Here is a 13,589-nt window from a genome sequence, read left to right as displayed (position 1 = left end):
AATTATAAATCAAATCAAGTCACCATCCCCCATGTTCACAGCAGTTAAGATTGGCCTTTTCACTCGTTTCCTTTCAATAACAGTTGCATAGTCCACAATACAGATGGCCAGTCCCAATGGTCAGAAGGACAGGTTCCAGGTCTTTATTTGGTCCCATCATTGGGATCTCAAATCTCACAGCAAAATCCAGCCAAAGAGTGTCAGCAAGACAGGTGGCACGGTGGAAGGACTGACTTCACAGTGCCAGGGACCCGGGTTCTATTCCCAACTCGGGTCACTGTCTGCGTGGAGCCTGCACATTCTCCCCGTGTCTGCGTGGGTTTCCTCCCACAGTCTGAAAGACGTACTGGTTAGGGTGCATTGACCTGAACAGACGACAGACTGTGGCGACTAGGGGAATTTCACAGTAACTTCATTGCAGTGACGTGGAGGCCTTGGAGAGAGTGCAGAGGAGGTGCTTTTGGGCTGATTGGTGTCAATAAGTTGTCCCTAAATTGGATCTCCCTTAATCCGGCGCACATATAATTCCCTAAATTTGCACCCCTTTATTGTGGAGTCCAAGAGGCGTAGACAAAAGTGGTAGGTAGAAGGAGGATCGGAATGAGGCACTCACTGAGTGTTAAAATGGGCAGCGTGGGCTTGTCGGGCCGAAGGGCCTGTTCCCTGTGCTGTGTTGTTCTTTGATATCTGCAATACTCTGATTTTTGCTATGATGGGATTTGATTTGTGGCCCGTTCCAATGGCGAATCTTGCTGTTGTTGCAGTGTGGATAATCGGAATGATAACATTCTCTTGAAGATCCCTCCTTGCGGCAAAACCATGGAAAGCAAAGGACGTGAGGACAAGACGGAGAAAGCTGGGCCATCGGAGAAGGAGGAAAGCCAGCAAAGGTCGTGCCAGGGGTGGCAGATGGTGAGGCAGAGGAGGATGGGTCAGAACTGCAGCGACTTTTACAACGAGGGCAGTGATGAATCCCGCCTCATTTAAGAACATAAGAACATAAGAAATAGGAGCAGGAGTAGGCCATCTGGCCCTTCGAGCCTGCCCCGCCATTCAATAAGATCATGGCTGATCTGTCGTGGCTCAGTTCCACATTCCCGCCCTCTCCCCATAACCCTTAATCCCCTCTCTTATCAAGAACCCATCAACCCGCTTCTTAAAAATATTTAGCGAGGCAGCCTCCACCACTTCAACGGGCAGAGAATTCCAGAGATTCACCACCCTTTGAGTGAAGAAGTTCCTCCTCAACTCCGTTCTAAACCGCCCCCCCTTTATCTTGAGGCTGTGCCCCCTAGTCCTACTGTCTTTTTTGAGCGGGAAGAGTCTCTCCACCTCTATCCTATCCATCCCATTCATCATCTTATACGTCTCAATGAGATCTCCCCTCATTCTTCTAAACTCTAACGAGTACAAGCCTAGTTCATTCAGCCTCTCCTCATAGCTCAACCCCCTCAACTCCGGTATCAGCCTAGTAAACCTCCTCTGCACTCCCTCCAAGGCCAAAATATCTTTGCGCAGGTGCGGCGCCCAAAACTGCACACAGTACTCCAGCTGCGGCCTCACCAATGCCCTATACAGCTGCAGCAAGACCTCCCTACTTTTATATTCAATCCCCCTCGCTATGAAGGCCAGCATCCCATTCGCCTTCCTGACCACCTGCTGCACCTGCAAGCTGGGTTTTTGCGACTCATGCACAAGGACCCCGAGGTCCCTCTGCACCGTCGCCTGCTGCAGTTTTTCGCCACGTAAGTAATAGTCCTTCCTACCATTCTTCCTACCAAAGTGGACCACCTCACACTTGCCAACATTAAATTCCATTTGCCATTTCCTGGCCCATTCGCCCAGCCTATCTAGATCCTTCTGCAGACTCTCCACACCCTCCGCACAATTTGCCGTTCCCCCAATCTTGGTGTCATCCGCAAATTTCGACACCATACACTCGGTTCCCTCCTCCAGATCATCTATATAAATGGTAAATAGCTGAGGCCCCAGCACCGACCCCTGGGGCACTCCACTAGTCACCATCACTGGTCCAATCCGAATAGCACCCGTTGACCCCCACTCTCTGCCTCCTATTTGACAACCAATCCTCTATCCACGCTAACACCCTACCCCCAACTCCAAGTCCCCTGACCTTCTGCAAAAGTCCCAAAGACGGCAGGATTTTCCAGCCTTTCCCGACAGTGAGATATCCCAGTCCTGCTGACAGTGACCCTCCCTCCCCTGCCTCACCATGGATTTCCCAACGGCCGCACTTACAAACAACAGGAAACCCTGCTCTCAGCAGCAGGACTGGAAGATCCCACCACCAGCCAATGGCGGGCCATTTCCGCAGCCACAGAACATGCTGCGAGGTGTGGAAAATCCTACCCAGCGCCCGCAATCCTCCCTCCCAGTATCAGCCTGACCTCTAATCAACTGCTTGAAGGCTCTGCTCACAGGAAAGCCAATAGTTAGTTAATGTGTTAGCCTTGTTTCTATCCTTCATTCAGCTCACAACACTGACTGGAGTTTCATCTCATTTAATGTGATCTGTGAGATCTTAAATATTTTTCTGTATGGTGGGACGCCCCGCGACTGCTGGTAATGTACCACCCAAATGATTTTAGCCGCTCGCTGGCACTGTGGCAGCACAGTGGGTAGCACTGCTGCCTCACAGCGCCAGAGACCCGGCTCATTTCCAGACTTGGGTCACCGTCTGTGTGGAGTTTGCACATTCTCCCCGTGTCTGCGTGAGTTTCCTCGGGGTACTTCAGTTTTCTCCCACAGTCCAAAGATGTGCATGTTAGGTTGATTGGCCATGTTAAGTTGCCCAGTAGTGTTAGGGGGATTAGTGGGGTAAATACATGGGGTTATGGAGATAGGGCCTGAGTGGGATTGTAGTCGGTACAGACTCGATGGGCTGAATGGCCTCCTTTTGCACTGTAGGGATTCCATGTTTACCAGCTGAATTGGGTTAGATATCTGACTGGATGAAGTCTAACGGTATTCAATGGTGCATGTATCCATACACCCAGGAAGTAATTACCCTTGCTCACTCAGTCTATTGGGCAAAAAGGACATCTAAGGCGAGATTTTCCAGCCACACTCGCCCCAAGACCAGAAAATCCCGCCTGAGGTCAACAAACCTTTGTATGGTCCGTGTCCGCCCGCTATGATTCCTGTGGGCGGGGTGGGGGAGGGGCGCAGGATGAGAAATGTCCACCCCAAATGTTAAACAGCAGAAACAACTCACTCTGCTGATGGAGACACATTGACCTCCTCACAATTAACACTTTAAATCTGTCGATGTGAGTGGCTCTGAATGGAGTTGAAATTAGATTCAAATTTGACTTGACTCAAAAATCACTGAGATTCTTTGCTGGATCAGAGATAGTGGCAGCATTGCTTGCAATATTCCAAAATTCCCTCGTTCTGGAAAAATCCCAGTGAATTGGTTAAAGGCTATTTTAAAACCCCTGTTCAAAAAGGGGGAGGGGCAGAAAATAGGAAGCTGTGGACCAGTTAGTTTTAACACCCGCCATTGGGAAATTGGTGAAATCCATTATTAAGGAAGTAGTAACGGGACGTTTGGAAAATCAAAGCACAATCCATTCGACTCAGCATGGTTTTAGAAAGGGCACAGTGGCACAGTGGTTAGCACTGCTGTCTCACAGCACCAGGGACCCAGGTTCAATCCCGGCCTTGGACTCTAAGGGGGCAATTTATCATGGCCAATCGACCTAACCTGCTCACCTTTCGGACTGTGGGATGAAACCGGAGCACCCGGAGGAAGCCCACGCAGACATGGGGAGAATGTGCAAACCCTACACAGACAGTGACCCGAGCCGGGAATCGAACCCGGGACCCTGGCGCTGTGGGGCAGCAGTGCTCACCATTGGACCACCGTGCCGCCCCAAATCTGAGGTGTTCCGCCACCTCATGCTCCAAAGGCGGTCACTTCTACTTTTGACTCTTTCAGTAGACCTGGTCCCCAAAAGGGAAAATCCCACCCATTGTGTTGGGACGGTCTGCCTGGTTTGGACTACATCCATACCGTATCTGGGGAGTGTTGGACGAGGCAGTGCAGGTGGAGCTACACACGCACGCACACACATAGACCTCCTCACCATGCAGGATAGATAATAGCTGATTAGCCATTGTCCATACAGGACCATAGGCATCTCTCTCCATTAGAGAGAGACAGTGGGTTATATGTAGTGTGAGGGGCCCTTCTCTGTAAGAGTGGGACAAGGTGAGAAGGCAGATCTCCCTGAGCTACCTGTAACAGGTATGATTTGGAGAATTAACCATGCCCATTCGCAAGTTGCTTACACAATGAGATGTCAGTTGTGTGTGTTTGTGTGTGTGTGTGTGTGTGTGTGTGTGTGTGTGTGTGTGTGTGTGTGTATGTGTTGCATGATCCCACACTGTGAAAGGTGGATAGCCTTTGGTTGTCTCTCTGGGCTGGGAAGGCTAAAACCAGGAACCTCAATCTCCAGCTGCCAAGGACTGCATTCCAGACTTTAACCATCAGCTTCTGGATTGTTCTGTTTTGTTTTAGATTAAATGATTGTGCACTGAACTGAGACGTTAGTGAATTAGTTGCAATCTCTCTTGTAATAAGGCAGCACAGACTGTACCTACTGGATTGTTATCGTATCAAACTATCAATGAAAAGTCCTTGTGTTTTTTTTCCTTTATTCACTCGCAGGAAGGATATGGGTGTCTCTGGCTAGGATGGCACTTGTTGCCCCTCCCTAACTGCCCCTGAGCAGCTGATGGTGAGTCAGGTTCTTGAACTGCTGCAGACCATGGGTAGAAGTTTCAGGCTGGTGAGTGCTTGGTGCTAACCTTCCTGAGAGAAAGCACGTAAGCCCTTCCCTGACTCTGGGGAGTCCACTCCAGTTAACGCTCACATGAGCATTGATTGGTAGTGGGTTGGACTTCTGTCCACCCTTGGAAAGAAGTCCCGCCTTGGAGAGCTGTTAACCATTCAGATTGGATGGCAGTCCTCCAACCCCTTCCAGGCACAGCACTGGTGGCCAGAGGAGGTACAGCAACCTGTATTACCTGGAACTCAGTCCAGGGATTGTTCCCAAGGGATACCCTGGGAGGTCTTGCTGTATCTGAACAAGGTCTGCACCAGTATCTGAGGGATCAGGAACGGTACTGAACATTGTGCAAACTGACTTCTCTTTCTTAACACGCACCATGAATGATGCTTGATGTAACCAACAGTTAAAATAAAATGGTTTTAAAAAGCAGGGCCTTATTAAACATACACACCAGCTTACAGCTTATGTCAATCTAATAACAGTGTAGCCAGGAACCAGGATCCAATCTCGCACATCCCATCACCCCTTTAGGTAATCAGTGAGGAGAGCGAGGGAATTATTGTCTCCCCCTTTTCTATCCTGCTCTCCAGGACAGACTAACTCATGCTAGTCCCTAACAGCATCGTGGATGGACCTACACCTCAGCGACTGCAGTGATTCAAGAAGACACCACCTCCTCAAGGGCAACTAGCACAGGGCAATAAATGCATGACTCTGATCTTAACATTTGGCTGGTTAATGTGGACTAGATCTTTGTAGCTTTACTGTCCCTGCTCCTGGAATGTGTCAGTGCTGCAGAACTGGGAAAATTCACACTAAAATATCTGAATTCCATCAAGAGTAACTTAAAATATTTAAATGAAAGGTTTAACAGTTAGAGAATAAGTCCGGTGTTGACATATTTCTGTGAGTAATGATGCCTGGCTAAGAACAGCCTCCACAAGCATTCAGTCAACAGGAGTGTGGTGGCAGCATAGTGGATTATGTTTCCGAGCCATTAACATGCAGCATTGATAGGCATCAAAACAAGCCACCACCTCATCAAACCCACCCTCACTATGATGAACAGACCATTATAGCTAAGCACTCCTTCCCTCCCATTGAACCCTGTTCACTCCTGCGGCAGACAAAAATAGAAGAGTGAAAAAGCCAGAGAGCAAAGAACAACACAGCCCGGGAAACAGGCCCTTCGGCCCAACGAGCCCGCGCCACCATTTTAACATTGTGAGTCCCCTCTTCCACCCGTGACCCTCGTCTACGCTTATGGCACTCCACATTGGAAACCAGATTGAGGGGAGACTAATTTAGGGACAATTTGTTACACCAATCAGCCTAACAGCACATCTTTGGGGTGTGGGAGGAAACTGGAGCACCCGGAGAAAACCCACGCAAGCACGGGGAGAATGCGCAAACTCCCACAGACACCGGCCCAAATCCATGTATCTGCACAGCAATCAGTGATAGTCACTGAGCTGTTGTGTTGCCCGTCAGTTGGTCCAGTTTAAGTGTACACTAACGACGTGAAGCACTAGGCTACTCTCGAAACATCCAAGAGCAGCCGTCGCACAACCCACCGCATGTATGCCCCTTGTTGGACAAGTCCTGGGTTAATATGGGCAAAATCGCTCTGGAGTATCCCTCTCTGAGCCTCCCCCCTCTTCCCCTGGTCATTGTGTCACCATGCCTACACTATGGCCAAAATGCAGGGTGGGCATGGTGGATGGAGGTGGGTCCCCAGGTCCCCCCCATGGCCATTGTGGAGGATGGGGGAAGTGTGGGGGAGGTGTGTGGTTGGGTGAACATCAGCAGGAGTGGAAGACCCTGCTGGATGGAAAATTCCAGCCTCTGTTCCTGCTGACACTGCCACCCAGACAAGCTTTAACCAATTCCAAGAAAGGATGTGACAAGTTCACATTGTTACTTCCTGATTTTCCTCCTCATTTCATTAGTTTGCTGTAAGTTCTGCTCCCATAATACTCCACGTTATTATTTGGTAATGAGAGAAGCAACAGAAGGAGAAGAGGATAAAGCAAGAAGCACAGAGGGTGAGAGAATGCGAAAAGAGGCAGTGTTAAGTAAGAGAACGGAATTCTTTAAGGAAATGTTTATCTATGAATCTTAACATTCAGAGTCAGACTGAGATGGTATTAGCATCAATCAGAGTGGAAAATGGTAAAGTTTAATTGACACCAGGAAGTGAGGGAACTCACACATTATCTTTCTTCCCATAAGAATAACAATCAAAATCAAAAGTTGAATATTACTGAAGAGCTTTTTGACATGTCTCTCTTTCTGCAATGCTCAAGTTCCTTATTACTAAATTGTCAAAACCCTTCTTGATGATCAGAGGGTTAGATAGGGTGGACAGTGAGAGCCTTTTTCCTCGGATGGTGATGGCTAACACGAGGGGACATAGCTTTAAATTGAGGGGTGATAATTATAGGACGGATGTCAGAGGTAGGTTCTTTACTCAGAGGGTAGTAAGGGCGTGGAATGCCCTGCCTGCCTAAAGCCAACTTTAAGGACATTCAAATGGTCAGTGGATAGGCATATGGATAATATTGGAATAGTTTAGGTTAGAGGATCATTAGATTGGTTCCACTGGTCAGCGCAACATCGAGGGCCGAAGGGTCTGTACTGCGCTGTAATGTTCTATGTTCTTACAAAAACATTAGAAAATATATCAGCTGAGTACGAACATCAAGAAATCTCTTCAATTTAGTTCAAGAACGAAGAATTCCTCATACAGTCTCTTGTTAAATATCAAATTCTTCAACAAACAGCGGAACTGTACAGAGAGAGGATGAAATAGTCCGTGAATTAACAAATATTCAGATGTAAATATAGATTTAGATGCTGAGAATGTTGAGAGTGACTCTGAGAATGTGGAGAATGACTAGGGAAATCATGGGCTAAACTTTCTGTTCTCTGAACCATCAGAGACCAGACTTGTGACTGAGACGTCTGTTGGAACCTGACGGAAGTCCAGACACACAGACCTCTGTGGGAATTGCCCAGGAAGTTTTAGTTTCCCATGGATAATATCCCTGTTCCCAAGAACCCTCCATGAATGTCTCTGACTTTGGCCAGTTCCACAGAAGTTACTTGAGTTGTGACCTAGGAAATATTAGGCAGATTAAAGCTTATCTAATAAATGGGTAACTGCACAACTGACCCCTAAATCACCCCCTGATCCCCCCTCCTGGCTAACTCTCTGATCTCTGGACACAACGCCTCCCTGACTAATTCCCCCTCACCCAACTAATTCCACAACCCAACCTGCTAACCCCAACAACCTTACCGAACCTACATAACTAACCCCTAATCTGACCCAATTACTTCCTGACCATCTACTATTCCCTCGACCCAACCCGACTACCTCATCAACCAGTCCAGCCTGACTACCCTGTCTGCCGATCATCCTGACGTTACCCAACCAAACTGCTACCCCTCTTCTACCTGGCCACCCTCAACCAGACGAGGCCTCGCAACCACCCAACAGCCCTTCTGAGCCAACTATCCCTTGACCTGACAATGCTCCTGTCTACCTGCCTCCCCTCCCGACTTCAATACCCCCGACATAATTCAACTTGGTTACCCCCACATCCACCTGACTACCACCCCGACCTGACCCTGACCCTCAAGACACAAACTGACCTCATTACCATCCCCCCCCCCCGCGCAATGTGAAACCCCGCAACCATCCCTCCAGTCTGATGATGTCTCCTTGGACCAGGCAACTGCCTACCTGACCCAACCACCTCGCCCAGTCACCCAAATAGCTGCAAGCACCAGACTACCTCCCCCCCTCACCAGACCTGGCTGCCCATCCTGTTCACCTACTTCCTCATTTGCCACCCACTCTAAACATCTACTGACCTCACCCACCCACTTACCAGTCTTACCCACCTCACCCACACGCCCTTTCACTCACTCACCCATTCACTCACTCACCCATTCACTCGTCCATTCATGGAAATTCAGACTGCACCTTTACCCTTTAGTAGCTAGAGCAGCGACTCCTGTCCGGCAGAGTCTCGGTGAAAGGCGGGCTCGGGAGATATCGGAAGAAATGTGTAGCGGTGACAAGTTGGGGAAATGTCCGGTCAGTGCTCTCTGCTGCTGTTACTCAGAAATACTCAGAGTTATAATCTTAATTACACCAAGTGAAGCAAATCAAAGCAAACTCATTCTGGAAAGTCTCCAATAGTCTTGTGTGAACTTAGGCAGTTGTGGTTCATATTTGAAGATTGAATTGATGCAAATAATTGTGTGATAGAAGGTCATTCTGGTACATAATCTGTCAGGTATAAGAAATGCTTCAAATAAAATACTTCATAAGTATGTTTGTGTGGTCTGATTCTCAGTTTTAGTACCCCTTTCTCTCTCCCTCTCTGCCAGCCCGGTAACCGCTTCAGCTTATTACTTCATAAAGACATTTACTTTATCTCACTTTTTAAATCTTATTTTTAGCTTCCTTCAGGGTATTTTAGGATCAAAGGAATTAGAAGCAGCAGTTGGCACATTCAGCTCTCCAAGCTGCTCCACCATTCAGTCAGATTATAGCTGATGATCTATCCCTGTCCCTCATATCCCTTTAACCCGTTGTTTTAATCAGATCGATCTCCTTCTTGAAACCATTTAACGAGTCACAGTCCCCCGCGCTACGGGGCAGCAAGTTCCACAAATTCACCCCCTTCTGTGAGAAGGAGTTCATCCTGATCTCAGTTAGAAATCTACCGCCTCTCAACCTCGACCTGTCTCCTCTTGTTTCTAATTGCCCCATAAGTGGAAACATTTGGTCTGCATTTACTTTATCGGTCCCTTTTAAAATTTTATAAACCTCGATCAGATCCCCTCTCATCCTTCCACACTCCAGCGAGTATAGAACAAACAACAACACAGCACAGGAAACAGGCCCTTCGGCCCTATAAGCCCACGCAGCCCATTTTAACACTCAGTGAGTGCCTTATTCAAGTCTTTCTTCTACCTACGACTCTTGTCTGCCTCTAGTGGACTCCACAATAAAGGGGGGTGCAAATTTAGGGAATTATGTGTACGCCAGATTAAGGGAGGTCCAATTTAGGAACAATTTATTGACACCAATCAGCCTAAGAGCACGTTTTTAGGACATGGGAGGAAACCGGAGCACCCGGAGAAAACCCACGCAAGCACGGGGACAATGTGCAAACTCCCACAGACACCGGCCCAAGTCGGAGATCCGACCCGGGTCCCTGTATCTGCACAGCAAACAGTGATAGTCACCGAGCTGTCGTGTTACCCGTCAGTTGGTCCAGTTTAAGCGAACACTAACGGATGTGAAGCACTGGGCAACTCTCGAAGCAACATTCAAGAGCAGCCCTCGTATGACCCACCGCGTGTATGCCCCTTGTTGGACAACAAGGCGGACTGAATCCCCTGTGGATGTCAAAAGGAGACATCAATAAAACATACAACAGACTATACAGACATTAATGAAAGATCCTAATGGAACAATGAACTCAAACTGTTTAATCTCTTTCATCCCCAGAATTAATCTAGTGAATCTCCTCTGAACTGCCTCCAATGCCACCACATCCTCCTTCAAATAAAGAGACCAAAACTGGACACGATACTCCAGATGTGGTCTCACCAACAACACCAGGACAGGTAGTTTAGCTTTGTGTAGTATAATAGTAGGCTGGGAAAGCTATACAAGATGTTGAGGATACCCTACACCTCACAGTATATTGAGGGAATCATGCAGAGAGCACTAACAAGAGGACCATGCACCCACCCCCAGTGATGGCCATCTTTAGCCCATTTGATTAATCAAAGGGCTAATTAGTGTGTTGCACATATTGGCCCAGACAATATTCCAGATGCTCAGCTCAAGTGTTAGCCATGCTAGCTGCGTATCTAAGGTGCACCAATTCAGTTTAAATCTACCTGGGAATATGGTATGTTCCGATCACAAAATGCAGGCCAAATACTGCTCATTCCCAATGAGGGGTCATCAACCTTGCCACCGAACAGCCCTTATTTCCAAAGGCCTAATCTGTAATTGTCACCAGCACTGGCTAATTCCACCCCTTGTTATAGCCTTCCTTCAAACAGAAACAAGAGCTGTGTTCCAGAGGTGAGACTCGAGTGACCGACCTTGACAATAATTAACCAAGTGTGGAAGCAAGGAACTCAAGTCTAACTACAATAAATGAAGAAAGGAGCGGAAATCTCCACTGTCTGGAATTAAACTGGCAGAAGGATCAAGTGGGCACAGAGTTAAAGTAATTGGCAAAAAAAGCAATGGCAAATTGGGGAAAAATGATTTCACACAGCGAGTGGTTAGCATCGGGACTGCACTGTCTGAGAGAGTGGTGGAGACAGATTCACACAGCGAGTGGTTAGGATCTGGAATGCACTGTCTGAGAGTGTGGTGGAGACAGATTCATACAGCGAGTGGTTAGGATCTGGAATGCACTGTCTGAGAGTGTGGTGGAGACAGATTCATACAGTGAGTGGTTAGGATCTGGAATGCACTGTCTGAGAGTGTGGTGGAGACAGATTCACACAGCGAGTGGTTAGGATCTGGAATGCACTGTCTGAGAGTGTGGTGGAGACAGATTCAGGGATCCAGATTCAATCCTGACTTTGGGCCACCGTCTGAGTGGAGTTTGCACGTTCTCCCCATGTTTGCGTGGGTTTCCTCCAAGTGCTCTAGTTCCGTCCTGTAGTCTTTTGGTTGGACAAACACACACACACACACACACACACCTTCCAGGAAGGCCAGGAGACTTGAGCTCAGCTAGCCGGCAGGATGTCCAATACCAAGGAGAGAGAGTGAAAACCTGCTTATCATTTGACAACCAGGGCAGTTTCTGACTCTAAAACCAAAATTGAAAATGGATCTTTGGATTCTTCTGAGGAGGAACCACCTGAATTTGACTCATCAATTAATCTTCCCTTTCACAAGGCAAGGGTCATAAAAGATCCCAGGATGTACCCAACGCCCGGAGTAAAAATAAACAAAACAAAATTTAAACCAGAATATCGGACTAATGGAAGGACTCTTGGCAGTGTCGATGAGCAGAGAGACCTCGGTGTACATGTGCACAGATCCCTGAAAGTTGGCACCCAGGTTGATAGGGTTGTTAAGAAGGCGTACGGTGTGTTAGCTTTTATTGGTAGAGGGATTGAATTTCGGAGCCGTGAGGTCATGTTACAACTGTACAAAACTCTGGTGCGGCCAATGCACTTGGAGTATTGCGTACAGTTCTGGTCGCCGCATTATAAGAAAGATGTGGAGGCATTGGAAAGGGTGCAGAGGAGGTTTACCAGGATATTGCCTGGTATGGTGGGAAGGTCTTATGAGGAAAGGCTGAGGGACTTGAGGTTATTTTCGTTAGAAAGAAGAAGGTTAAGAGGTGACCTAATTGAGGCATACAAGATGATCAGAGGATTGGATAGGGTGGATAGTGAGAACCTTTTTTCTTGGATGGTGATGGCTAACACGAGGGGACATAGCTTTAAATTGAGGGGTGATAACTATAGGACGGATGTCAGAGGTAGGTTCTTTACTCAGAGGGTAGTAAGGGCGTGGAATGCCCTGCCTGCAGCAGTTGTGGACTCGCCAACTTTAAGGGCATTCAAATGGTCAGTGGATAGACATATGGATAACATTGGAATAGTTTAGGTTAGAGGGTCATTAGATTGGTTCCACTGGTCGGCACAACATCGAGGGCCGAAGGGCCTGTACTGCGCTGGAATGTTCTATGTTCTATAAAAGCAGCAATAAACAGACTTCCAGCAGATAGCCGGAGCTAATATGAAACCAAACGGCCTGCTTATAAACTGCAGAGAACATGATTTTAAAAAGAAATTCTTAAAGGTACACTAGCGTCACTTCAAGTTACAAGAAGGTACTTTGTTAATGATTGCACCATGCCCAGTTACATTTCCAATTCCTTAGATGATGAGGAATTATCTAAAGATATTAAAGAAATCACGCAACATCCAGCTCGACCTGTGCCATAATCAGGCTTGGGATAGTAAGTGACAAGTAGCTTCTGATGACCATCTGTTATGAGAGTGACGCTAATGACTTCTCCTTGTCATTACAGACATCAAATCCCCCCCAAGTAACCTGAGGGTCAGCATTGACCAAAATCAAAACTGGACCAGGCACGTAAATACTGAGATCAATTAAAAACTGAAGAGATTGTAAATGTTCAGCACCATTCGCTAATCCTCACACACTGAGGCAATTTGTGTCTAAATGTGGCAAGACTTGGGCAATATCCAGGCTTGGGCTGACAAGTGGCAAGTAACGTTAGCCAGGCAATGACCATCTCCAACAAGAGAGGATCTAACCATCACACTTTGACATTCAATGGCATTGCCATCACTGAGTTCCCCTCACTATCACCATCCTGGGAGTTACTATTGACCAGAAACAGAACTGGACTAGTCATATAAATACTGCGGCTGAAAGAGCAGATTAGAGGCTAGGATGAGTAACTCACCTCCTGACTCCCCAAAGCCTGTCCACCACCTACAAGGCACAAGTCAGGAGTGTGGTGGAATACTCTCTGCTTGCCTGGATAAGTGCAACTCCAAAAACACTCAAGAAGCTTGACACCATCCAGGACAAAGCAGCCCACTTGACTGCAACCCCCTTTCACAAACATTCAATCCCTCTACCACCAACAAACAGTGGCAGTTGTGTGTACCATCTACAAGACGCACTGAAGGAACTCACTAAAGCTCCTTAGGCAGCACCTTCCAAACCCTCGA

At 47.5% G+C, this 13,589-nt stretch overlaps 1 protein-coding gene across 1 annotated transcript in view; it reads left to right on the top strand.

The window, feature by feature from the left end:
• Positions 1 to 987, top strand: part of trpv6 (transient receptor potential cation channel, subfamily V, member 6) — a 42,416-nt gene extending 41,429 nt beyond the window's left edge. Inside the window, exon 15 of the mRNA XM_080209227.1 lies at positions 765 to 987. Within this exon, the coding sequence (XP_080065353.1) occupies positions 765 to 987 (223 nt within the window). The remainder of the gene's footprint in view (positions 1 to 764) is intronic.
• Positions 988 to 13,589: the final 12,602 nt, after the last annotated feature.

The sequence above is a fragment of the Carcharhinus amblyrhynchos genome, chromosome 21 (genome assembly GCF_965287045.1).
Source record: "Carcharhinus amblyrhynchos chromosome 21, sCarAmb.v2.hapA, whole genome shotgun sequence".
NCBI classification, from domain to species: Eukaryota; Metazoa; Chordata; class Chondrichthyes; order Carcharhiniformes; family Carcharhinidae; genus Carcharhinus; species Carcharhinus amblyrhynchos.
Note: the sequence above shows the minus strand (reverse complement) of the source record. Positions and strands in the feature narration are given on the sequence as shown.